This window comes from Kogia breviceps, chromosome 17 (genome assembly GCF_026419965.1).
Source record: "Kogia breviceps isolate mKogBre1 chromosome 17, mKogBre1 haplotype 1, whole genome shotgun sequence".
NCBI lineage: Eukaryota > Metazoa > Chordata > Mammalia > Artiodactyla > Physeteridae > Kogia > Kogia breviceps.
Genome location: NC_081326.1, coordinates 45,350,034 through 45,377,293, shown reverse-complemented (window position 1 = coordinate 45,377,293; position 27,260 = coordinate 45,350,034). Strand labels below are relative to the sequence as shown.

At 36.1% G+C, this 27,260-nt stretch overlaps 1 protein-coding gene across 2 annotated transcripts in view; it reads left to right on the top strand.

Annotated features, from left to right (window-relative positions):
• RRM2B (ribonucleotide reductase regulatory TP53 inducible subunit M2B) overlaps positions 1-26,889 on the top strand; it is a 34,567-nt gene extending 7,678 nt beyond the window's left edge. Inside the window, exons 2-9 of one of the 2 annotated variants that reach the window (XM_059042982.2) lie at positions 1,914-2,069; positions 5,191-5,307; positions 6,050-6,183; positions 6,760-6,854; positions 10,011-10,144; positions 18,936-19,040; positions 20,437-20,550; positions 24,027-26,889. In XM_059042982.2, coding sequence (XP_058898965.1) covers positions 1,914-2,069; positions 5,191-5,307; positions 6,050-6,183; positions 6,760-6,854; positions 10,011-10,144; positions 18,936-19,040; positions 20,437-20,550; positions 24,027-24,179 — 1,008 coding nt within the window. In that variant the 3' untranslated portion in view covers positions 24,180-26,889. Of the gene's footprint in view, positions 1-1,913; positions 2,070-5,190; positions 5,308-6,049; positions 6,184-6,759; positions 6,855-10,010; positions 10,145-18,935; positions 19,041-20,436; positions 20,551-21,009; positions 21,605-24,026 lie in introns of those variants that run through there. The other variant, XM_067017423.1, reaches the window with a different exon arrangement.
• Positions 26,890-27,260: the final 371 nt, after the last annotated feature.

The window sequence follows — 27,260 nt, the reverse complement described above, 5'->3', positions numbered from 1 at the left end:
AGTAGGAGATATTACAGTTGGCCCTTGAATAACCTGGGGGTTAGGGGCACTGACCCTTGGTGCAGTTGAAAATCCACGTATAACTTTTCAGTTGGCACTCTGTATCCATGGTTCTGCACCACTGATTGTCAACCAACTATGGATGGAATAGTATTGTAGTTTTTATTGGAAAAAATTCACATGTAAGTGAAACTGTGCAATTCAAACCTGTGTTGTTCAAGGGTTAATTGTAGTGTATACTCTTTAACTTTAGTTTACTTCACTGTTTTGAATTCTGGTTTTTAGATGTAGGCTGGTCCTACTAGCTGCCATCCATATATACAGAGATGTAGTTTAAGGCAAGGCTTTGAGTTCAGACCTATCTCAGTTCTAATCTTATTTCTGCCACTTACCACTTGTGGGATCCTGGGTATGTTATTTACGTACTTCAAGACCTAGTTGTCCCATCTGTAAAATGGGAATACTGTTACTATTTGACTGACTTGTACAGATTAAGCAGAATAAGGTATATAAAGCATCTGTGTGGTGACAGTTCAAAAGCAGCCTCAGTACCAGACCCAGAGGACATGCTCTTATGTGTATCTCCTGTTCTAGAGCCTGGAACTGCAGTGTCAGGATCTTACGGCTCTTTTGAGATTGCAGAGCCCTCAATGACAACACAAACAAACAAAAAACTTGACCACTTCCGTTTTAAAAATTTGCTTAAATATTTGTGGAATGAATATTGAGTAAGTGCCAGGTACTATGCAAGGCTCTAGGGATTCCACAAGTGTAAAGTTGGTTTTTGCTGTTAAGAAGCATGGTCTAGAAGAGACTGTACAGAAATAACAGGGAATTAAATTGCAGTGAGCTATGTGCTATGTTAAGCACCTAATCCAGGCCTTTGGTGTAGTGGGGGGAGGAGGAGATATGAGGGCACTCAGAGGAGGCTTGCTTTGAGTGGTTACTAGGTTATTTCACTAATGTATTGTGGTCTTATGTTAAATTTTTAAAAATCTAAAGGTATCTGGTAATCTGAGCACAAGGTAAAGAGAAATTAAGAGCCCATTCACTTACTTAGCTAATGTTTATTGATGTTACACTTGACACAGTACTCTGGGAACACCACAATATATAAAAACTGGTCTCTGCTCTCTTGCTGATTATTTAAAAAAAAAACATATATATATATATACACACACACACAGACACATATATGGCACTGTCCCCTTTTAGAGTGCCATCCTCTTTCCAAGCAGTATGTATTTAGGTACGTGTTTCTTACTTTATCCCATAGAGCTTTGAGACAGCCCCAGTGAGACCATATGCAGTAAAGGAATGTTAACATGTAAATAGCAAAAACCAACTGGTTCATGGGAAGGGTCAGACAAACAAAGGCTGCTAAGTTTTTGGTAAGGAGTTTTCAGATAAGTATTATAATTTCAGTTAATATTAGAAAAGAAAACATTAAAATTTAAAAAGTAGCTCATAACAGTAGCCTATTCGTGCCAGCATTCTATCTCTGTGAGAGGCACTGAAGGGGCATTTTGTCCACAACTTTAGAAATTTGCCCACCATGACGTTTATGGGTCTAATTTTATACTTATCCTCAAAGTAACAATAATGACAATATTTTGAGAGATTACTATGCACCAGGCTCTGTTTAAAGCACTTTTAATCATCACAATTAACCTCTAAGGTAGGTATTATTTTACTGATGAGGAAACCAAGGCTCAGAGAAGTTAAGGAACTTCCTATAGCCACACAACTAAGCAAACACCATTAACCAGCTACCACATAACAGTAAGGATTCAAGCTAGGGAGACTGGCTCCCAAAACGATGCTGTCTCCCGAACTTCCCCAGATGTGTGTTAAGATGTGAATAAAGAGAAAATTTCTCCATAAAATGGGTGCTTGTACTTTATTTTTCAAAGAGGTTATCTTCAGATGCCAACGAAAATGAAGCAAAGTCAAATGAAGAGCCACTCCTAAGAAAGAGTTCTCGCCGATTTGTCATCTTCCCAATCCAGTACCCTGACATTTGGAAAATGTATAAACAGGCACAGGCATCCTTCTGGACAGCAGAAGAGGTAAGTAGCAGCACCGTCATCAGCAAACATGTTCTCTAGTGCAGTGTTCACATTTTCTGTAGCAGGACATTAAAAATGTTTAACTTACATTATAAGGTACATTGAATAAGATCTGTTGTATAAGATAATGTTTGAAATTCCTGAGATTAAATACAGGGTTCTCCAATGTTTTGTGTTTAGATTACTGTCTATAAACATGTTTTCTGCTGCAAAAATGTCATCTCAGTCTGCCAGAATTTTACCTCCAGTATATTTCAGAACATTTTCCATTTTTAAACAGAGTTTTGGTTTGCTGTGACCAAATAAGACTAGTCTTTACTTACGGTTAGTGGAATAAATAAAATTGCAGCCATAGCTAAAGCATGAAATAGTGACAGCCTTAGAGACCCTCCTTTCAGATGAGAGGCGTATCTGATGATGCAGAAGGAGCTGTCACATGGGGAGTTTGCCTGGGCAGGGCACTCACTTCTGAGGTGCTGGCCTGAATTCACAGTGCTCCTCCCAGCCTGGCCCTGCCCTCAGCCACATCAAACCTAGCACAGCTGTGCCAACAGACAGGACAGCTGTGGAATGTTTCCTTGTGGTGCGGCAGTTTCCGCCTAGGAAATGAGTTGAACACAGCAAATCAGAAGGTCCTCGCTGGTTTGGTAAGGGCAAGCGGTTGCTCCATAGTCTGCAAATAATCATTGTCTTCATTTTTGAATGCGATGGATGATACCTGTATAGCACTCTGTTCTCTGTGTGTGCATATTTATCTATATAGCTAGATATATCTATTTGTTTAGATATATTTAGATCTATCTGTCTGTTTATTTACCTACTTGTTGAGAAATTGACTCTTTACATATGCTGTTGAGAATGCAGACTCTGGAACCAGGCTGCCTAGGTACAAATCCTGGCTCTACCACGTACTAGCTGTGCCACTGGCAAAGTTGCTCTGTGAAACCTCTCTGTGTATCCTCATCAGTAAACTGGGCTGATAGTACCTAGTTCTGGTTGTTAGGATTAATTAGATGTGTAGAATGTTACTTGGCATTTAGCAAGCACCAAATAAATGTAAGCTATTATTTTACACAGAATGGGGGAGATTTATACTCGAAATCAGGCGCCAATTTTTGAAGCTTCTGTTACACTGATTTTACCCACCTCCCCATTTTTGTTATTTTATATTTGTTAACGTTATTAACATCTTTGTTATACTGTAGTTAGCATGTAGAGCAAAAAACCAACCCAAACCCAAACGCAGCATTTTCAAATTGGGTCATAGTGCTAGGCACACCTGACTGTCTCTAACTGTGGTTTTTAGAAAGTTTTTTGTGAGATGTGGTTAAGAGAACAAACGGAGTACATAGGTGGCTTTTTCATTCATCATGTTAAAAAAGTACTTGTGATACCTGGGTTTTTTTAATTCATCAAAAAATTTCTTACATCTTTTAGGAAATGTAATATGTGTAGTACTATGACTTAAAAAACACTAATTTTTAAAAATTAAAATATAAAGTTGGTACATGTTTTATAGACAGCTTATAGGAAGATTCAAATACATAATTAATTGGGAAGTCAAACACATTTTTAGTTGCACATATTATTCATTTAAACAAATTATGTAAGTTACAGTTTAATCAACTCTAGATTTCATTGTTTTATCAGTGATTTAGCTTTATTCCTAAATATGCCTGATCATCGAAGCCTTGATTCAGAAGATAAAGTTCTGGTGTTTGGGTTTTTTTTCAAAGCTTCCCAGGCAGTTCTGTTAACCAGTAGTTTGTAATCAATCTTTAGATTGTAAAATTGAGAATTTATCCAAATGAGATAAAGCTGGGCGAAAAGTTTTTACCTTTTAGGAATGGAAAATGACTAATGTAGATAAGTTTAATATTTAAGAGAGAGCATATTGTAATATTAAAATTTAGTATCAGGAGTATAATACACAAAAACCAGGAAGATGTCAGTTAAACCTGAGTGAACTCTTAATAGAATAGGACCTGATTTTTAGCTTACATATTTTAAAAGACGTATACAAATATTTCCTTTCTGCTCCATTGTATCCCCAACATTTAGCACAGTGTCTGGCATGTAGTTGGTGCTCAGTAAACATTTTAAAAATAAAGTAATGAGAAAAAGGACTTTGGAAAAGAACACAAATGATTGAAAGGATAAAACTTTATAGTCTTTTTTTGGAATGGTGAAGGAAATTAGGGCTTTGTTAGAATAAATAAAAGAAGGACAAAAGACAATTACATATTTCAAATGTTTATGAGGTTATTATGAAACATACTTAAGAGATCTTCCTGAGACAAAATAATATCTACAAGGTACATTTAAAGACTATTTTAAAATTATAAATTTCACCAAACTCTAGAGTACATTTCTATTAATTCCAAGGACTAGTTCTAATAAACATTTTCCAAATTATTTCTATTTCCAGAGGAAGACATATCTATAAATTGTTTTAAACCCCAGATTGTTATGTGCCTGACATCACTTCTGGGTATAAAAATAGATTAGTCAGCAGTAAGGTAGCAGCTACAATTGCTTAACAAGTGCCTAGTTATCTGTCTAATACAATGGTAAATATGTATAAAATGTTAAAGAAATGGCTGCTGAAAGGCATTCGTTTATTTACCTCAGTTCCTTCTTGACTGTTTCTACTCTCTCTTCTCATTTTGCCCCTTCCTTAATTGCTTCCAGATTTTGGCTTTCCCCCCAGCTTTATTGATATAGTTGACATATAACATTGTGTAGGTATAAAGTGTACAACGTATTGCTGTTAGCTTATACTACGGTGGCAAAATGATTACCACCATAGTATAAGCTAACACCTGTATCCCATCACATAGTTACTATTTCTTTTTTGTGGTGAGAATAGGTTAATTTTAATATTTTGAAAGGACATTCTGGCCAGCTTCTCAATTAGCTAGAAGATAGATGTCTTCATAATGTTTTAATTTTGTTCTGTTCCTTTGTAATTGTCTTAGTTTGAGCTGCTATGATAATATCATAGAGTAGATAGCTTACAAACAACAGAAATTTATTTCTCACAGTTTTGGAGGCTGGTGATTCTAAGATCAAGGTATGAGAATAATTTAAGTTAAACCTTTTAAAAACCTTTTTATTTCAGGTTGATTTATCAAATGATCTCCGTCACTGGAACAAGCTTAAATCAGAAGAGAAGTATTTTATCTCTCACATCTTAGCCTTTTTTGCAGCCAGTGACGGAATTGTGAATGAAAATTTGGTAAGATTTTTGTTTCCACTTTTGTTCTCATTCAGCAGTTAAATGATAGTAATGGTGGTAAGATAATCAGACTGAGCCTGAAAAATGATGTCTAAGAAATGAACTTAACTCTTGAAAAATTTTTTCTGATGAAGTGTCAGAGGCAAGGATACATTTCTGTTATTTGACCCCCCAAAATATCATGAAATCAAGCATATTGTACCAATCAAAACTACTTACAAGGTATAAGCATGAGTTTGATTTTACCCTTAGATAGTAATCCTAATAGAGAACCTGCACCTTAATAATCTTTCCAGAGCTCTGCAGTGGAGCACTGGGTTTGGCTTCCCATTTTTAAACTTCTATTATGGTTGGTTAGAAGGCATGCTTTCTTATTAAAAAGAATGGGAAGATGCAAACTTTCATTATAAGCTTGTAGGGGCTTCAGTAGATCTACTTAAGGTCAATTCTACAAAGCAAAATAATTATTTTTGGTAGATGTTCTAAAATTTATTTGGCTTTTTAGGCAGTATCTCCACCTAATAGATCAGTTTATTTAATTGCTTAAGAATATAGTATGCAACTAATTGTGGAGGGTTGATGGATTAAGCAATACTGCTTAAAATAATTCATAAGGTCTTTCTGACCTGTCTGTGGCATGACAGGTGATTTTTAAGTGATAATTCTGATGTCCAGATTCTGATTTGCAGTGTTTAATGAGAGCCCATAGAATTGGATATATTTGTTTCCCTTATCTTCTTAGGTGGAGCGCTTTAGTCAGGAGGTGCAGGTTCCAGAGGCTCGCTGTTTCTATGGCTTTCAAATTCTCATCGAAAATGTTCACTCAGAGATGTACAGTTTGCTAATAGACACTTACATCAGAGATCCTAAGAAAAGGTATTACTGCTGGGATTTTATTTACAAAGGTTTATCCTATTGCTTGATTATGTTAATATTAGGGAACTAAATATTAGGGAAAGATTATCAAATATGGAAGTTTAGGAGTACAGTATTTTCTATTGCTTAATAATGTGTTAGATTAAAAAAAACTTGTATAGGACCAGTAAATCTTTGGATATTATATCTTAAAAAACTGTTCGCACATTCTGTTTAGAAATTAAATATTCTAATTTAGTCAATTTTGTATAAGACCAGATCCAAAGCACTAATTTGAGTTTTACTTTCACTTCTATATTTTATAGACATGCAAAAATACAGAAAAACTACAGGTCTGTTGCATACCATAGAATTGCATAGAATCAAATATAGTCTGGTTAAAAACAAGTGAATTGGAGATTCCCTGGTGGTCCAGTGGTTAGGACTCAGCACTTTCACTGCCGAGGGCCTGGGTTCAATCCCTGGTCAGGGAACTAAGATCCTGCAAGCCATGTGGTGCAGCCAAAGATAAAAACAAACCCCCCCCCCCCAAAGAACCAAGTGAATAACTTTGCCATTAATCTTTTGTTTTTACAGGGAATTTTTATTTAATGCAATTGAAACAATGCCATATGTTAAGAAAAAAGCAGATTGGGCCTTGCGATGGATAGCAGATAGAAAATCTACTTTTGGTATGTAGCTTTAATTTATATATGATCAAATTTGCCTTGGGTTATACAATGCTATTTTACATGGTGCAGTATCACTATTCCTAAGAATTAATTAGAAAACTGGTGAAAAAGTAATCTAAACCTGTTATCTATTCTGTTTATTAAATTGAAAGTTGAAAGGTTAAATGTCAGCGCATAATTACAGGTAAATAAGAATCAGTCACATAGACTCTGACAAGAGTATTAGAGCAAGAATATATACTTTCAGTAATGTTTATTTTTCCTAAAGTAAAGCAAGTCAAAGCCTTAACATTTTTCAGGGAACAAATATGTAAATTAGTGCACTCAACTAAGGCAAGAAACAGTTTGCAATAACAGACTTATTTTTCACAGGTAAGTTAAATGCAGACAGCCTTTTGGGTGAGTTGAGATCCAGTAACCTTTTTTTACGGAAGCGATTAACATTGTCTCTTATATAAAGTGAGAGAGTGGCATGAACATATATACACTACCAAACGTAGGGTGGATAGCTAGTGGGAATCAGCCGCATGGCACAGGGAGATCAGCTAGGTGGTTTGTGACCCCCTAGAGGAGTGGGATAGGAAGGGTGGGAGGGAGGGAGACTCAAGAGGGAAGAGATATGGGAACATATGTATATGTATAACTTATTCACTTTGTTGTAAAGCAGAAACTAACACACCATTGTAAAGCAAATATACTCCAATAAAGATGTTAAAAAAAATGGTCTCTTATAATATAGTAGTTGGTTAATAAATATTCATTACATTTAATTAAAATATTCAGATATTTAATTTAAATAGCTCTAAGTACCTTTCTTATTCTTATTTATTTCACAATTGGTTGTCTTTACTTTCTGGTTTTATTCAAAATGTGGGGAAAGAGGTCTCGAAATTTTTGGCCTAAGTACTCCTTTGCACTCTTAAAAATTATTGAGGACTGGTTATATCTATTGATATTTTCATATTAGAAATTAAAGCCAAGAAACTTTCAAAATATTTAATTATTAATGCATATTAAGTTAACAGTAATAACCCATTGCATTTTGAAATAAATAATGTATATTTATGAAAAGAAACACTGTATTTTCCCCCAAAATTGGAATGGCCTAGTTTTGGCCATTCCATTCTCACTGGAATGAGAATGGCTTAGTTTTTTATTTTTGCAAATCTCTTTAATGTCTGACTTAACAGGAAGATAGCTGGATTATATCTGCTTCTGCATTCAGTTTGTTGCAGAATCTTCTTTTGGTTGAAGTATATAAAGAAAATCCAACCTCCTTCAGATATGTAGTTAGAAAAGGGAGAAGTATTTTACCAGGTTTTTCAGATTGTTGTGTAGCCTCTGGAAAACACCACTGTATATTCATGATAGAATGATGGTAAAAAAGATAAATAGTGCCTTATTATTACTATGAAAATAGGTTTGACTTCACAGACCTCTTGGGTCTGTGGATCTCCAGGGATCCCTGGACCACACGTTGAGAACCAGTGATGTAGTGTAAGATATGGGCAAGCATGTAGTGTATCAGGGAAGAAACATATATGTCTGCATTGCTTTCAGTTCATTTCAAGAATGAGAAAAGCAGTGGTTCTCAGTGTGCATAAAATCTTCTGGAGAATCTGTGGAAAAATCCTGCTGATTCCTGGTCCTCACCAGAGAGTGATCTGCATTTTATACCCAGCTGATTTTCTCACAAGTGGATTGAGAAGCACATTTTGAGAAACATTGGCTTTAGAGAAAAACAAAGGGAAACATCAAGGTGTTCAGTATGGACTGAAAAGATTAGTGTGGATAGAAAATGATGGACAGGCTCACAGAAAGCATGTCTTTCATGATACTACCAAAGAAGTAACCTAGAAATAGAGAAAGTAGAGGGGAGTGGCAGTCATCCTGTGACAATCTGCTTAGTTTTTTAAAAAGTGAGATATACTGCTTAGTTTTTAAAAATATCTTTAAAAAACTTTAAAACATTAAATATATAGATTCAACCTTAATATATGTAATGAAATTACATTTCAAACATCAAAAAAGGTATGAGTTACACAATCTTATTGCATTGCATCAGAGAGGTTAGCTGTATCTTAAAAATACATCCTACTTTCCTATCTCTAAAATCATGAGGCCTTTACAATTCATTATAGCTTTTAGAAGAAATGTTTTGGAACATTTGTAGCTCACATCTATTGTTGAAAATTTGTAAAATTTACCCCTCATAATCCTTTAATCCTCTCCAAAAAGAATAGCCTTCTATAATTATTTCTGATTTTCATTCTGTAGCATTCATGTGAATGCATAGAATAGTTAAAATGACAATGTTCCTCTTATTCACAGTTTGTATAAAATTATAGTCTAGTTCCCTTACAGATGAACATTCACATGACATCACATTTATGTCAATTAAGAATGAATCAGTTACACTTATTATCTTATTAATAGCAAGATGAAAATATAGTAATCTATGTTAAATTAATGATAAATCTCCATCCTAAAACAAATAACTCACTAATCTAAAGAGCTATTTTTGTTTTCAAAAGGGTCAGCAGAGCATAGTATTCAAACAGATGTATGTACATATTGCATTCACAAACACGTACCTGCACTCACAGGCACGTGTGGTGCACAGATACATCACCTCTCTTTTTGCGTGTGGAAGGCTCTCCTTTGTCCACATTCCAAGACCTGCAGGAGTCCAGTGTTGGACATAAGACCTGAAGTTGAGGGCTTCCCTGGTGGCGCAGTGGTTGAGAGTCCACCTGCTGATGCATGGGGCGCGGGTTCGTGCCCCGGTCCGGGAAGATCCCACATGCTGCAGAGCGGCTGGGCCCGTGAGCCATGGCCGCTGAGCCTGTGCGTCCGGAGCCTGTGCTCCGCAACGCGAGAGGCCACAACAGTGAGAGACCTGCGTACCACAAACAAACAAACAAACAAAAAAGACCTGAAGTTGACATACCTTTCTGCTCTAGTAGGTAGCGGTGGCAAACTTCCTCCTCTGAAGACTTGGCCGTGGCACTAACTTGTTGATTGTGTTTCTTGGCAAAACAGTTGTGATATTATTAATTTAAAAATATATGTAAAATATATATTATACATATATAAGCTTGAAAATGTCTACAGTATATGATATTTCAGAAAGTGAAACTATTTTTTGTCTCCCAGGGGAAAGGGTGGTGGCCTTTGCTGCTGTAGAAGGAATTTTCTTCTCGGGATCTTTTGCTGCTATATTCTGGCTAAAGAAAAGAGGACTTATGCCTGGACTTACTTTTTCCAATGAACTCATCAGCAGAGATGAAGTAAGGAATGAAGTATTCTTCTAGTTATATTTGTAATCATAGCTGCTGTTCATTTATTTTTCCTTCTGCTGAAAATGCTTATGATGACACAAATATCCTGTTAATTAAAATAAAACAGGAAGTCATTTCTTCCTTGGATTTTAGGACTCTGTGTTTTCTTCCTACCTCTCTTACTGTTCCTCCTCAGTCTCTGCCCATCCTTATGTACCAATGTACTCCTGGGTTCCCACTTTGGTTGCTCTCCTTCCCTATACATGACCTCCTGGCTGATCTTATTTATTCCCATGGAATCAGCTGCCACCTAGATGCTCATAACAACTAAAACTTTATCTTTAGCTTGGTTATTCTTTCCTGAGCTCCAAATCCATAAATTCAAGTGCATGATAGACGTTTTCTCCTGGAAGGCTCCACAGATATCTCAAACCTAGTATTTCAGAAATCAAGCTCACCATCTTTCTCATGAAATGTGTTCTTCTTCCTGTCTTCTCTGTCTCATTGAGTGCCTCTACCTTCTACCCAGTCATACGAATTTGAAATCTGGGAGTCATTTTAGATTGCTTCTTTTTTTTTTTTTTTTTTTTTCAGCTATATCCAATCAGTAACTAAATCTTGTCTCCCTCTGTCTGCAACACTCTTTCCATCTTTTCTACCATGTTTTTTTCATCTGTTGATTACCTTCTCACAAGTTGCCAGTTAAAACTTTCCTACCCCAATTAGGTGAAACTGACCACCCTTTGCTCTATGTATTCCTTTGAAACCTGAACTTGTCCCTACCTTAGAGTCCATAACATGTATTGCACTTCTTGTCTCTCTCCTCTACTGGACTCAAGTTCCTTGAGTGCAGAAACCTTGTCATTTTTCTTTGTGTTCTCAGTATTAGACCATTATAGCCATTCGGGTCACATTGATTGACTAATCCTGGCTCCTCAGCTTATTTCTAAAATGACCTTGTCAAGTTACTTAACTTCTCTGAGGCTCAGTTTCTTCAGATATAGACCTTAACAGGCTTTTGTTAAAATGCAATGAAACAATATGTATGAAAGTACTTTTGGGGAGCTCCGTCATGGTCCAGTGGTTAGGACTCTTGTGCTTTTACTGCTAAGGGGGAGCGGGTTCAATCCCTGGTTGGGGAACTAAGGTCCTGCAAACCGCGTGGCGTGGCCAAAAGAAAAAAAAAATGCTTTGTTTAATTACTTTGTGTTGTTTTGTGTCTTTAAATTTCTAATAATTTTTATTATTAATGTTATATATGATTATTATAGAGAATTAAGAGAATAAAATCATTCAGTCTCGACACACAGAGATAGCCACCTTCCATATTTTGTATTTCCTTCTGGACAATTTCCTACATTTAAGCCTATGTAAATATATACAAATATATTTTTATAATTTGAGATATTCTGCTTTTTTCATATTTTTTTGAGCTAAGATCATCTTTTTTCAATAAGAAGAATATTATGAACATTATTCTATGACATTAAGCATTTCTTGGAAACAGTTTTGTTAGATATATATTATATATCCTAATGAGTACATGTATCATTTATTTGACTATAATTAGAAATTTAGGTTGTTTCCTGGTTTTTTGTTTGTTTTGCTATAATGCAAAATAACTATCTTTGTATATAAGCTTTGTCTCAATTTCATACTATTTTCCTAAGCTATATTCCCTAGAAATAAAACTACTAGAGTATAAGGCATGAACATTTTAAAGGCCATCATTTCTTTCCAGAAATCTGATAACAATTTGTGGCCCCACCTAACAATGTATGAACATGTCTTTTCTTACTATACCCTTACCAGATTTACTTGTTAAATATTGGATAAATTTGATAGCAGTAGTTAGTATCTCATTATTAGTTTTAGTTGTATTTATTTGATTACTGCTTAGATTGAACATTGTTTTCATAGTGATACTAGTCATTTGTCTTTTTTTCTGTAGTTACCTGTTCTGGTCTTTTGCTTTTATTCCTGTCAGTATATATTCCCAATGCACAGTAACTGATTGGGCTCTTTCAATAAGTATTTGTTTATTGAGTTTGTTATATTTATCACATGAATATAATATAAAATATGAATTTTGTTATATTTACTGCAAATATTTTCCCTGTTTGTCCTTTACTTTTTAATTTTGTTTGTTGAAGTAGACGAGGATAGCTTTATTTCTTTGCTAGGCAAAGGGGGACACAGTGGGCTCCTGACCTCAAAGAAAACTACATTTCTCTGTTCAAATCTGCCCTTTGGAACTCAGGGAAGGTCATGGAGGCTGGAGTCTTGCCTACAAGAAATGGGGGACAAAAGGACCTCCAAGCTTCGGAGCCCCACAGGGCCTCACTCAGTTTCACTCCACCCTTTTCTTTGATACTCCTCAATCTTGAGGACAGATATCGGACAAGAAAGGGAACAACCATTTTGGATAGAGATGTTAATCATAAACGGAGGAACCCTGTTTTAGGGAGACTTGGTTTTAATCCTCACTTCGGTTTTTATCTTTCCCCAGATCTTTCAGGGAAGTGGGCGATGACTGTTCTGACTACTTCCTGCTCAGATGGGGCATAGTCCTGCCTAATTTTGGGGGAATAGATACCGAATTAAAAATATTTGAGTTCCACATCCTGGATCCAAGTCTTATATGATTAAGATCTCAATTCCTTGGTCTGGTTAGAGGTAAGAGTGATGACTGGAACTTTAGTAGACAGAATGGATCTCATTCCCTTAGGAATTCAGAATAGGTCTGAAGGCCAGTTTGGAACTGGTACTTAGGAGAGACTTCTTGTAGCCATTTGTTTCCAAACTATTCCTTGTATGGGGAAAACCCATCAAGGCAATCCTGAAGACCTGGAAATAGGAAGCTGACCACATATCTAGCAGTTAGAATTATCAAAAAGAATCAGCATATGAATCTATAGGTAGAAGGTATGAGAAAGGCTAAGAAAACAGAATTTTCATTCTGCTTGTCCGAACAAATACTTAAGTTTCCCAAAGGGTGAGACGTCCGCTTCTCAGGAGTCTACTCACTGGCTGTAGGCAGGCTTGGCTGGTCAGTCTCTGGTAATCTTCTTACTCTGGTGTGATGTACCCATGGCTTTACTCCAACCAATTTTAGAGAGACGTGAGTAGTAAGAAGAATGTCATAGAATCCCTTCCTAGGATCCCTTCTGTTTCTCTTTAAGCTGCTGCTTAGGTCCTTGCTCTTTCCATCCTTTCAGCAGCACCTTGTCTCCTGCTTTGAGGGCATGCAAGAGAGCTTCCAGGTGAGGGGGAGACCTGTGGAACATAAACTCATCCATGCATACAGTTAACAATTGACCAATCTGTTGTATATACTGTTTAATTTTTTTCTTCCTATGTTAGAGATGTTTCTCTTTTTTACTGTTACTACTTTTTCCCCTCTGGCTGGAAAGGCTTCTACTCAACCTTGATCCAGGTGTAATCCTCTTAAATCTTTAGCCAAAATCTCATTGAAGAGGGTGGGGGAATTTTTAAATCCTTGTGGCATCCTTGAGTTTGACATAGCTCAGAAAATTCCAGGTTTGCGACAATACAGGAATGAATGTGTCTGAAATCACATCCACAATGGTCATGTAGTTTTATCATAATTACTCCATTTTGACTCTCAAATGCATTCCCCATGTCAATGTTAAAGCAGATGTAAAATGTATGTCTGAAAGGCCACAAAACAGGCCACTTTTTACCACTTTTTAAAGTTAAACCATGTATAGGTCAGAGTGACTTCCTTATACCTCAGTATGTGCAGATTTTTTCTTTCATTTCCCCTTTTGATTGTAAGTCTTTCAGTAGAAGACATTGATGATCAAAATATCTGCCCCTTGGTGCCAGGGTGATTCAGCTGTTTGCCCCAGGTGTAGATCATGTCCCTTGGTGCTAGGCCTCCTTTGTATTTGCCTAGTCCATCCACATTGGGGTAAAACTGATCAAGTATAGTGAACAAGCACAGAGGTATGTTAATGAGGACATGCTTTATAGGCTATACATTTTATCATTTATACCCAATTGTCACACAAGCATTGTACATGTGCTTTCAGCAATAGACCTAAAATAAGCAGTGGTACATGATGAGTAATTACACGCTGATACCTTCACTGGGTAGTTTTCCTTTCCTCCTAAACATCAGGGCATAAGTGTGGCTAACACAATAACTTTCATAAATTCAAACTTCAATTAACAGAACTAGAATTTCATGTCTATTGAAACATAATCCTTTTCTCTAAAATTACCCTCATTTTCATAACCCAAGAGTCTCCAATTTCTGGAGGGACCAGGCAGAGATAAAAGAATATTTCAATTTTTCCTACAGAGGTGTAATTTACCCAATTGTTCTAAGTCATAAGTAGCTTGAGGGGAAGGGCTTCCCTATGTCTGGGAAAACCATAAACATTATTTACCAGCCCACTCCGTAACTAATCATTTTACTAACTTTTTATGAAGCCATCAGATTCTCCATTAAGATTTTTAAATTTCTTAACCAGCTCAGCTGTATGATATGAAATTTATCAGAGATCTGTATTTGTCAAAAGGGATCCTTCACATAAGTCTTCTTGAAGATGAAGCACCTTTGCAAAAGCATCAGAGTATAGCAACAGAAAGACTTAAAAGGGCTCAGTTAAGCATCTGACTGCAATGTAATTGGTAAAGAAACTTGGTTACAATAACCAGGATTACATTTAACTTGACTGATTACATTTAATTTAACATACCAAATAATCCTAGTTAAATATTTCTCTCTGAGATGCCTCAGGGGCCCTCTGAAGAATCTCAAAGTTAGCTGGAGGTCAAAAGAAAGAACCCTTAGAAACTGCCAAACAATACTTAATCATTTTATACAAAGTGAAAAGATTTCAAGGGCAAATAGGAATCTGGTCTTGCCCTAGCGCACTCCCAACGAAATCCATTTACCCAACTAGATTTAATCCAATCTTTGAAAATCCTGATCATGCACAACTTTAAAAACATGTGCTTTCTTATGGAGAATTATTCCCAAAGGGTTTACCCAAAAGCTCTTATCACACTTGCATTACTTAACATTGTTGACTCTAAAGACATGTCTATATTAATCAAACCAACAAGCTTAAGCCACCTTCAATAGCAGATATTAATTCAGTATTGAAAATTTCCCAGATCATGTGGTCCTAAAATTTATCTTGGCCAATTTTCTAGACATTTAGATATAATTTATAAGTGCTTACTTTTAAGTCAATTAGATAGAGCTCATTTACAAGTTAACTTTTACATAAGACTGAACCAGAGATCTCAGTTTTTTTGCTCGAGTTTAAAAAGCCCTTTTTTCCCTGCCTTTTTCTTCAGTCTCAGGAACTAGAGATGGTCTAGATAAAATAAGTGTTCTGGTGGGCCTAGGCACAGGGGGAGAGAAATAACAATTCTTTTCATGGGGGAATAGCTGAAGATCTCCCAATTTTGTAAAAATACCCTGGGTGGGGTGTTATAAGATGGAACAGAGCTCTGATCACCCATAACAAGGCTAGTCCAAAAGGGAAAATCCCAACCAACATTCTGCCTCAGGCAAAACCAGACACAATAGGACGGATTCCCTGGTGTTGTCACATGTGAGCCCTGTTAGTGAGCCCTGTTATTCAAAGGTGTCTCAACCGGCCAATGTAAGTACTGACAAGCATACATGCATACAACAAATATGGTCCCACAAACAAAACATGTACAACTCTTTTCTCAGTCTCCCTTATTTTCCTTTCCCTTCAGAAACAACCAGCTCTAGGCAAAATGACTTTCCTTTCTCTTTGTACCATCAGCTTGTTACCTAGCTGCTCACTTTTATTATGTAAGTGCGTGAATGCTTGAACATATGGAACTTCTCCTGTCTTTCTATTCCTGTGACAAAACAGCTCTAGCTGGAGAATAGTATAATAATTTAGGCTACCATTCAAAGACCATCTTTCCTCATTTTCAAGAATGTACGTTGGCCAAACAGAATTACAATAGAATTTCATTTTTTTTCCTCATTATAGGTTTAGAACTATAGGTCGATGAGTCTACCAAGATTTTCCCCAGGGGGCTATCAGATGGAGAAAGAGGAGGAGGAGGAGGGGAAGGCAGGGAAGGAGGAGGAGAAGGAAAAGAAGGAGAAGGAGGGGAAGAGGAAGGGAAAGAGGAAGAGGAAGAAGGAGAAGGAGAAAAAAAGAAAACGGAGAAGGAGAGGAGGAAGAAGGAGGAGAAGGAAAAGAAGAAGAAGGTGAAGAAAAAGAAGAAGGAGAAGGGGCACTTCCTGTATTTGACTGATAGAACTCTCACAAGCGGACTGAAAACAAAACAGAACCCTCCCAGCAGACGGAAGCCTTATGCCAGAAAAAAACAGACAGCACAAAGCTCAGAGTGGTCGCTTCCAAGTCCTACTTATCCCATGACCTTAGTCTAAGCAGTGCCTTACAGATGGGATTTCCGAAACAAAAAATCCCCAGATGGGAACCAAACGTTCCCCGGATGGAACCAAAAGTTCTTCAGAGGGACAAAATTGAAGGAGCCTGGGAGTGCACTCCCAGGGACTTACCCAGATTCTGGCAGAGGTGTTGCGACATCAGATGCTATCTTTTCTGCTTCCCCAAAACAATTCCTAGGAGTAGGAAGTCCAGGGTGCTCCAGGCAAGGAGGAAGAGAGGAAGAGAGGAATGTCCTCAAGGCAAAAAGGGCCTCGGCAGTTGCTAGGGCTGTCCCTCTTCCTCTGTCTATTCCCACCTCAGAGTTCCAGCTGCCAGGGTGGCAGACGGGGTATGACTGGGGACTCGGCCTCCAGGCAAGGGTCCCAGGTGATCTGGCTTCTAGGGACACCCCCACACACACACCGACCATCCCCGAGGCGGTCTCTTGGTGATCGCCAAAATTGTTACTGAAAGCTTGGCCTCTCTGTATACCGGTGCCAAATCGACTCTCAGGGGACAGAGTTTTGCGTGAAGTAGAAAAGGATAGCTCTATTACTTTGCCAGGCAAAGGGGGACATAGTGGGCTCCTGCCCTCAAAAATTGTGTGTCCCCTGTTTGTTCTTTTAATGTACAAAACCCTGAAATTCGTGGGATCTACTTTTAGAAATGTTAAATAGTCACACATCCTTTGTTTTTGAACATTTAACTCTTTAATGCCATTGAAATTTGTTTAGTACAAGTACTGAATGTAATATAAATAAAGCATAGGATAAGTTAGAATGTAACTTAATTTTATTTCACACACTCTTCAGAAGTTTTTCCAATTCTCTTTAAGTAATCCTTCTCCATTGACTTGTGATGTCTTCTTTACTATATATTAAGACTTCAAGTATACTAAAATGTTTCAGGGCTTTTTCTTTTTCATTAACCTGTATGTCAATATCATGCCATAATAAACTATTGTAATTATTGTAGTTTTTATGTTTTGATAATTCGTAGGCTAAATCTCATAACTTTTATTTTAAAAGTGTTCTTAAAAGATTCTGCCCATTTAGTCTTCCAGATTAATTTTTTAACTTAAAAACAACCCCACTAGGATTTTGATTAGAGGCACTTTAAACCTCAAAATTAATTTTATTCCCTTATTGATTTAAGAGTTACGAGTGCCTGCCTTTGACTTACTCATCTCTGTAATAGGTAGCTAGCTATGGTTCTAATCAGCACTACGTTGTCACCTTTCAGCAGTTCATTTGAAATTCAGCCTTTGGTAATTTGAAATATCCTCTTGAGTCAAGTGGAGGGGATATGTTTCACTAGTAAATTTTCTAAGATTAGCTATGTAAAGAGGTTGTTTTCTAATGGTTTCTTCCGGGAATGACAATTTAGGTAAATAATCCTTGGAATACATACAACCCTTGATTTGAGTCTTATCTTTCAATTGTCTGGGTTTTTGTTGTTTCATTTAGAAAAAGCTAATCAGCTCTGATTTGTAATCCTCTAAAGTGTGTATTCCTTCCACCTTCTCCTCCCTTGTCCGCTGACAGATTCATTCTTTTTCTTTGTAGTTTAGAAATGTTAATTGACTATGTCCTGTTGTCAGTCTCAAATTGTTAATTTTGTTTAGAACTCCATCATCTTTCTATGTCTCTGACCTTTCTCTCTTTTTTTTTTTTTGAAATTTTCGTCTGTTGTTTTCAGCTTTATACCATCTGTTCTGTGTTTTGAAATCCCGATTATTGTAGGTTGAATCTCCTTGCTCTGTTCTCCAATTATTTAATTTCTATATCATTTCATATATTTGCATAACTCTTCTGTTCTCAAGGTATTTCACAATTTTGCTTTCTTTTGTTGTTGAGTTATCTGCAATGTCATATCTGCTTTATACAGTTTCAGATGGTATCCTTAATTCTTCAGTTTCCATTTTCATTACACTGAATTTATTTTTATCTTGAGCCATTCTTGTTTAATATAACTTGTGTTTTTGAAATCTCTGAGTTTCACCTGTTCTTTAAATACTTAATTGTTTTTCAATCATTTCTTAATTTTTTAAAAAAACACTAAAAATTAGCGAATTTGCATTTTGGTTCTTCTTTGTTTTCCTTTCCAAAATGCTTTTGGTTGCAGATTTGTTGTTAATTAATTCTTCTTTCATGTTAATGAACTGAGATTTGCTGGCATTGAAAATTTTTCATTATAGGTTATTATAATTGGCATTTTAATAAGATTTGAAGAAAAGAAGTTCCTGGCCCTGTTAATCCATCTTCTATCTTCCAGAAGTTCAGTGTTGCATTCCTAACTACTTTATATAATGCATGATACAACACTGTGTGAAAATAGCTGATTAAACATCCTTTGACAGTGATATATTTCTTCTGTTTTAGGGGCTTCACTGTGACTTTGCTTGCCTGATGTTTCAATACTTAGTAAATAAGCCTTCAGAAGAAAGGGTTAGGGAGATCATTGTTGATGCTGTTGAAATTGAGCAGGTAAGCAGGAAAGCTTACATAATTAGCACTCTTTCTTTGATGTTTGTGCCATTATTTCACTAAGTTGACACATGAAATTGCCATTTTGTAGGTCAAAATAGGTATCAGCAATATTATATGGTCAACATGGCAGTACCAATAGATGATGTATTGCAGTTATTATGTCAACTTATAATTTGGTTTATAAATCAGTCTTTATTATATATTAAGATCTTATGTATACTATAATTTGTTTCAGGACTATTTTTTTGTCTCATTGGTCTGTCAAATTTCATGCCACAACAAACTATTTTAATTATCTTAGCTCTCTAGGTTTTTAGCTGGTAGAGGGCAGTGATGGTTTCTTGTTTTGTATTCTTAAACTAGCAGGGTATCTAGCTTAAAGCATGCATCAAATGTTCACAGAATGAATAAATATATGAATTAGTGAACAGTAAAGTATGATTTAGGGCATGTAAAGATCTCTAACTAGAATGCTTCACTTAGAATGTACTTTTATCATTTTAAAGAACTAGTTGAAAAATAAAATAAGTTTTTAAACTTTTTTTTTTTTTTTTTTTTTTTTGCTGTACACGGGCCTCTCACTGCTGTGGTCTCTCCCTTTGCGGAGCACAGGCTCCGGACGCTCAGGCTCAGCGGCCATGGCTCATGGGCCTAGCCGCTGCGCAGCATGTGGGATCTTCCCGGACCGGGGCACGAACCCGTGTCCCCTGCATCGTTAGGTGGACTCTCAAACACTGCACCACCAGGGAAGCCCTAAACTTCTTTTTAATAGTGCATACTTTAACAACCATAGTTTTCATATTGGGAAGAGAGAAAAGGCATAAATCTTGAATCACTTTTAGAACTAAATCCAAATGGTTAATATGTTTTTATTTTTACTTTATTAACACTTTACCACTGTGTTTCAATATAATTGGAGTTCAGTTTATCTCCCAATTCCCAGATCCATTTCTATTTCTTTCTCATTTTCTCTATTAATTGAGCTTTCTCTCTTTCCCAGTTCCCTTTCATAGTCATGTTCCCCACAACAATCATCTTAGGTGAATCTTTTTCTGGGTATTTCAGAACAAAGTATCTCCTTTTTTTCTATTGAGAAAGCATATAAATACAGGTCCTACAAGTGCTACTTTAAAAAATACCGTTAGTGTAATAGTTTCAATTTACTTTGGCTGTGTGAGAATGTGAAATAATAATGTGAATAGTAACACCCCAAACATTTTTAAGCAAATGAGCATTGTTTGCCATGTTGAAAGAATTTATCCTAGTGTACTTTCCTTGAACAAGATCAGTGACTTAGAAGATTAATAAAATTAGAACCCTCTTTTTATTTGGAAAACACATACAATTTATTGTTCTTTCTTTCTACTTTATTCTGTTTTTCTTTATATCTCAGGAGTTTTTAACAGAAGCCTTGCCAGTTGGACTCATCGGAATGAATTGTGTTTTGATGAAACAGTATATTGAATTTGTAGCTGACAGATTGCTTTCAGAACTTGGATTCTCAAAGGTAAGGTGTTTAAAGCGTATTACTGCTAGCTAAAATGTTATAGTCAGGTAAGGCCTCTAAAATATGTACTATATTTCACTGAAAGCTTTTGTAACATACTAGTCTATTTTTTTTAATTGTCCACGACAGCCTTGTTTTACATCAACAAATTGATTTTACAAAATCCTTAAATGAAATTCGTAACAGAAGTACATGCTGATAAATCTTAGAACTAATAAGCTCAATAAATTACATTGTAATACATAATTGTAGGTATCTTTTTAACAGGACTATCTTTAAGTAATTGGATTTAATATGCAAATATATGTTTACCCTCAGATAAATCCCCATATGTCTATGTTATAATTTGTGGGTTAATGCTTTTAAGTAGGAAATCATTATTAGGAAGACATTAACTGTCATAATTTGACTCTTTGAACTCAGTTGTCTTTAAGTTATTTCTGTCATTTTGTTTATCAGAGATAATGTACCTGAATTTTCATGTGTGCTTTTCACATGACTTAAGAGGTGGAGGCTGCAGCCAGACTACCTGGGTTTGAATCCTGATTCCACCACTTTCTAGCAATGTGACCTTAGGCAAGTTGCTTAACCACTGTCTCAGTTTCCTCATCTATAAAGTGAAGATAATAGTAATCCTTACTACAAATTATTGTTGATGAGTTGGTATACTTAAAGCACTTAAAATAGTGTCAGACATATAGTAAATGAACACTAAATGGTCATGTTGCATTCATCATAAGTGGAACATTCACAGAAATTTACTATGTACTATACCATGTTAATTAGAAATTATAGGTTTTGATTTCTCAGCATGGAAATGGAAGTTTAAATTAATGAGAAGAATTATGAAATCCATGATGCTGGGGTAATCATTACCTTTCTTGGTAATACATTTATCTTCTGGTAACTACAAAAATACTGTGATGAAAAAGTCAGATGGGGCAAAGATTTTTTGTAATTATAAACTGTAAAATATCACTATTTATATATTTTAATTGCAAGATCCTCTCCTTTTACTGATCATTAGTGAGAGAAATAAAGATTATTATTACATTAATATGATCTCTGAAATTTATCAACTATGTATTAAAAGAAATTGTTTTTTTCCCTAAGTTATACAATATGTTTGTTATAGGAAAGTTAATTTGTTTACTTAAACCTTAAAGTAAACTCACTATCCTTTAACCCACCACCATATCCTCACACCCATACATCCACATTCTCCTGCTTATTGGAAAACTACACACCCCTGTGTCTAGTTTTTCCTTTGGGAACTTGCTAACTGTAGATATATAAAACATGCCTCCTAAGAAGAAAATCTGGATGTAGTATAAAACATTATTTCTCCACAGGCCTTCCAAATATCTCAATAAATTCCAAAAAGCAGAAATTATACTGACCTCTTAGATTTAATGCAATAAAATTAGAAATTAACAATAAAAGATTACCAAAAAGTTCCATCTAGTTAGAAGTTGAGACTATATCCTTTAAAATAAGAGTAAAAATGAAAATATAAACTAATAGAAAATATAAACTAACTGACATTAGGATTACTATATATCACAACTTGTAGAATGCAGCCAAACAGATCCTCAGAGGAAAATATAGATTTTTAAAGAAATAAATCACAGAACATGCAGTTCACCTATTAATAAATGTACAATTCAATGGTTTTAGTATATTTGCAGAGTTGTGCAGCTGTCACAACACTTTGAGAATATTTTTATCACCCCACAAAGAGACTATACCTATTAGCAATCAATCATTTTTCCTCCAGCCCCACCATAGCCCTAGGCATTATTAATTTTTTGTCTCTTTAGATCTGCCTGTTCCATAAATCCCATTTCATATAAATGGAATCATACAATATATGACACATACCATATACTGGTATATTGTATATACAAAGCCAGTATAATGTTTTCAAATTTCATTCATGTTAGCATGTATCAGTGCTTTATTCCTTATTATGGCCAAATAATATTCCATTGTATGATTATACCAAATTTTATTTATCCATTTATCGGTCAATGGAGATTTGGGTGGTTCGCTTTTTTGGCTATTATAAATAATGCTGCCATGAACATTCATGTATAAGTTTTTGTGTGAACATATGTCTTCATTTACCTTGGATATATAACTAGAAGTGAAATTGCTGGGTCATATAGTAACTGTTTTTAATCATTAGAGGAACTACCATACTGTTTTCCAAAGCCACTGCATCATTTTACATTAACACCAGCAGTATATGAGGGTTCTAGTTTCTCCACATCCCCACTAACACTTATTATCTTTTTTTCTTCCAGTTTTATTGAGATATAATTGACATACAGCACTGTATAAGTTCAAGGTATACAGCATAATGATTTGACTTACATACATCATGCAATGATGACCACAATAAGTTGTCTTTTTTATTACAGCCATCCTAGTAGGTGTGAAATGGTATCTCATTGTAGTCTTGGTTTGCATTTCCCTAATGGATAATGATTTCGAGCATCTTTTCATGTGCTTATTGGCCTTTGTATATCTTTTTTTAGAGAAACGTTTGTCCATTCAGATCCTTTGCCCATTTTTAATTGGGTTATTTGAATATATTCTTATCTGTGGTATTCATAATTCCTGCTGGAATATTCCTAAGTTTTAAAAATCCTCTTTTTTTTTTTTCGTTACGCGGGCCTCTCACTGTTGTGGCCTCTCCCGTTGTGGAGCACAGGCTCCGGACGCTCCGCGGTATGTGGGATCTTCCCGGACAAGGGCACGAACCCATGTCCCCTGCATCGGCAGGTGGACTCTCAACCACTGCACCACCAGGGAAGCTCTAAAAATCCTCTTTTATTGTTCTTCATGGATCACAGAAATATCTCCATTTCCATCAAGCTTTATCTCCAAGCCTGCCTCTTGAGTTCAGAAGCAGTAAAAAAGTTTTGTCAACTTATGTGCCACTTTTTGTTTGCGGTTACTATGGACAGCATTTATTCTGTCTTCCCCAATCATGGTCCCTTAACATCAATTTGATGATTATATGTTCTCTTATGAACTAAGAAACATATTTATGTCCACAGTACATTGTTGGCAATTTAATATTTTGTAGTATCATGTAGATGTGACTATCTAATGGTAATACCTGTGAAAAATGCCTATAATATCTATGGTCTTGTAGATTTCTCAAGCTGTGAAGACATTTTAGTCATTTTAGTTTGGCATTAAATCTTTCATTTCCATTTTTAAACAGTCTTTTTTTCCTTTCTGCTTCTTAGAATACCAGAGATGCTGGTATAGTTTCTTTAAGAGGTTAATAGGTGATCTTAGTCATCTTAAAAAGTATCAGCCTTCAGTGTTTCCAGGGCCCTAGGGAATAGTGTGATCTTTAGGTGACTAGACAGGTGTTGGGAGACCTAAGTTATCTATTGTTCTTCTTGTGGGATATAATTTGGCTTCTTCAGAATGTCTAACAATATTTCTTTTCTTTTCAGGTTTTTCAAGCAGAAAATCCCTTTGATTTTATGGAAAACATTTCTTTAGAGGGGAAAACAAATTTCTTTGAGAAACGAGTTTCAGAGTATCAACGTTTTGCAGTTATGGCGGAAACTACAGATAATGTCTTCACCTTAGATGCAGACTTTTAAAACCCTCCCCATACATATCTAAGCTTATCACTGGTAAATAGCAGTCTGTTTTTCTCTGCTTAAAAAAAAACCACACACCTAAAATATCTTCTTTAGGACACAGGAGTTTGCTCAAAAGGAAATCCAAAACCAACTATCAATCAAATTGGATTTATAGAAATATGCTTTAATCTTCCTGTTTAACAGTCAGCGTATGACCTCTAAATGCTTTTGTTTCATCACTAAAATAAGATGGCATTATATTTGTTAAGAGCATGGCATGAGGGGTCAGATAAGAGTTTGAGATTCTGTCCTACTTTGTGTGACCCTTGGTAAATCAGTTAATCTCTCTAAACCTCAGTGTACTTATCTTTAAAACGAATGTAATAGTAGGTCCTAAATTCATAAAGTGTGTATGAGGATTAAGATGCAAAATAAGTTTTTAGCCAATTACTGCTGTTGCAGCCTCCTCCTTCTTCCATCCCCCTCTCCTATTATTATTGTTGTTGTTGTTAGTAATAGTATTAATTGCAGTGATGTGATAAAACACTCCCATCTCCTCAAAGTAATTGTGATTCTAGGTCCTAAGATCTAGAATTAGATCTTTGTATTTTTAATGTTTTAGGAAGAACATAAAGATTTCCTTAAAAACATTATAACTTTCATTAACATGAGAATAACTTTTTTGAATTTCTCAGTGTGTAGTTAAGGAAATTTAGTTCTAAGTTGCTTTGGGCAGGATACTTATGGAGTGGAATCTAGGATGTTATCATGATAGTTGACCTTGTAAGCAAAATGATTCTGATCATTCAGAAATTAAAAGGGTAATTTTAGCCAGAGGTAGCCCTGGAATGTTTAAAACCAGAGTGAATTAGCTAGAGTAGCATTTCCCAAAGTGCATTGTAAAAGCTGTTAGCCCCTCTAGATATTTTGTGGGGTGGTGGGGAGAGATTCTGTGGTCAAATGAGTTTGGGAAATGTTGTACACTCCATTCCTCTTTAGAATGTATAGTCAGTACATCAAAGACTGAGAAATTCTGCAGTACATAAACTGATTTCCCCTGGCATATTCCAAACCTACTTAACAAAGATCTGTTTTTCACCTATTAACATTTCACCTAACTATTGTTCCTCAGAACACAGGTTGGAAAGAGCTGGCCTAGATAACTGTTCTATACATGGAGGAAGAGCTTGTGGACCAAGCAAGGGAGAAGCTGGTAGGGATTATTGAACCATTTCAACTTTGTGCCAAGCTGAGTAATGTACCTGTGATTGACCTCAGCTATATTTCTTATACTCCTACAGCTCTTATATGCTGTTATGAGATTTAATTCTTTTATGGAACGATGCCTGCTGCATGATAGCAGATGGTTAGGAAGGCTGAGGAAAGGCTGAGGAAAGGCCAGCATCTGAGAAGTCTGCTCCCTCTCTCGTAGGGAACTGTCAAGAGGTAGCCTGAGCCCAAACAAGCAGTGGGGTTCCCCACTCACGGCAAATTATTTTATACAATTCTGATTAATAAGGTTTAGAAATTTTCTCTTTGCATAAATTTTTGCTCCATTCATTCCACAACTATCTAGTGGATTAAAACTGGGAGTTTTCAAGTGGATGCAAAAGCAACAGACCATAACCTTATCTGTTAGAGAGGATATCAGAAACTTGAGCTATTTTGGCCTATGATAATACCATTTATTTGTTCAAGGCTTCATAGTTTGCCGAGTGTTTTTGCATCACCTCATTTGATCTCATAACAGCCTTATGAGCTTGACAAAGCAGGTAGTATTGACATTTATAGATGGAGAGAGTGAGGCTCAGCAAAGTTCAATGACTTGGCCAAGATCTGCTCATTGTCACTATCCCTACAATATATTTTTTTTCTTAGAAGTTGTATTTCTGATATTTAGTCCTTTGCCATCCATCTTCACTTGGTTTTGCCTATTTTTCCATTAAACTATCACATACTTTAATTAAGGTACCATATACATTAATTAAAGTATCATAGTATAATAAACATTTTAACTATATTCAGGAAATATGTTCAAAGACATTCATCTACTGCCATACAAAAACTTGCATTTAAAATTGATAAAATATCGGTAGTGACATCAGAATGCAAGAAAAAACGTTTTATATTGCATATTCCTTTTGTTTTGAATCCAAATCTTTCTCATAGGTAATTACAGGTGCCTTAATATGAAGCTTATTTATTGTAGCAATAAGCCTAACTGTATTGAGATGACATTTTAATACTGAAATACTGGATTTTTAATACACTGGTTTATTATATTCAGTATTCTATCCCCTTTTCCTGGCTTCCAGGTTTCATATTTATTTATTATGTTTAGTGTTTTGGTTCTTAGTTCTTAGGGAATCAAGAAGTTGTGGAGGGCTTCCCTGGTGGCGCAGTGGTTGGGAGTCCGCCTGCCGATGCAGGAGACACGGGTTCGTGCCCTGGTCCGGGAAGATCCCACATGCCGCGGAGCGGCTGGGCCCGTGAGCCATGGCCGCTAGGCCTGCACGTCCGGAGCCTGTGCTCCGCAACGGGAGAGGCCACAACAGTGAGAGGCCCGCATACCGCAAAAAAAAAAAAAAAAAAAAAAAAAAAAGAAGTTGTGGAATCTCTTTTTAATATTATCTCACAGGCAAAGAAAAAAATTCAGAGTATGTTTATAACTTTTAACAGCACATGTATTTAAATCATTGCTATAGTAAAGTTGGTTATTTAAGAATGTAAAAACTGGTTGTTTGATGACAAATTGCATTTATTAAAAATATTTCCTGGGGGGCTTCCCTGGTGGCGCAGTGGTTGAGAATCCGCCTGCCGATGCAGGGGACACGGGTTCGTGCCCTGGTCCGGGAAGATCCCACATGCCGCGGAGCAATTAAGCCCGTGAGCCATGGCCGCTGGGCCTGCGCGTCCGGAGCCTGTGCTCCGCAACGGGAGAGGCCACGGCAGTGAGAGGCCCGCATACCGCAAAAAAAAAAAAAAAAAAAAAAAAAAAAAAAAAAAAAAAAAAAAAAAAATATTTCCTGGGCTTCCCTGGTGGCGCCGTGGTTGAGAGTCTGCCTGCCGATGCAGGGGACATGGGTTCGTGCCCTGGTC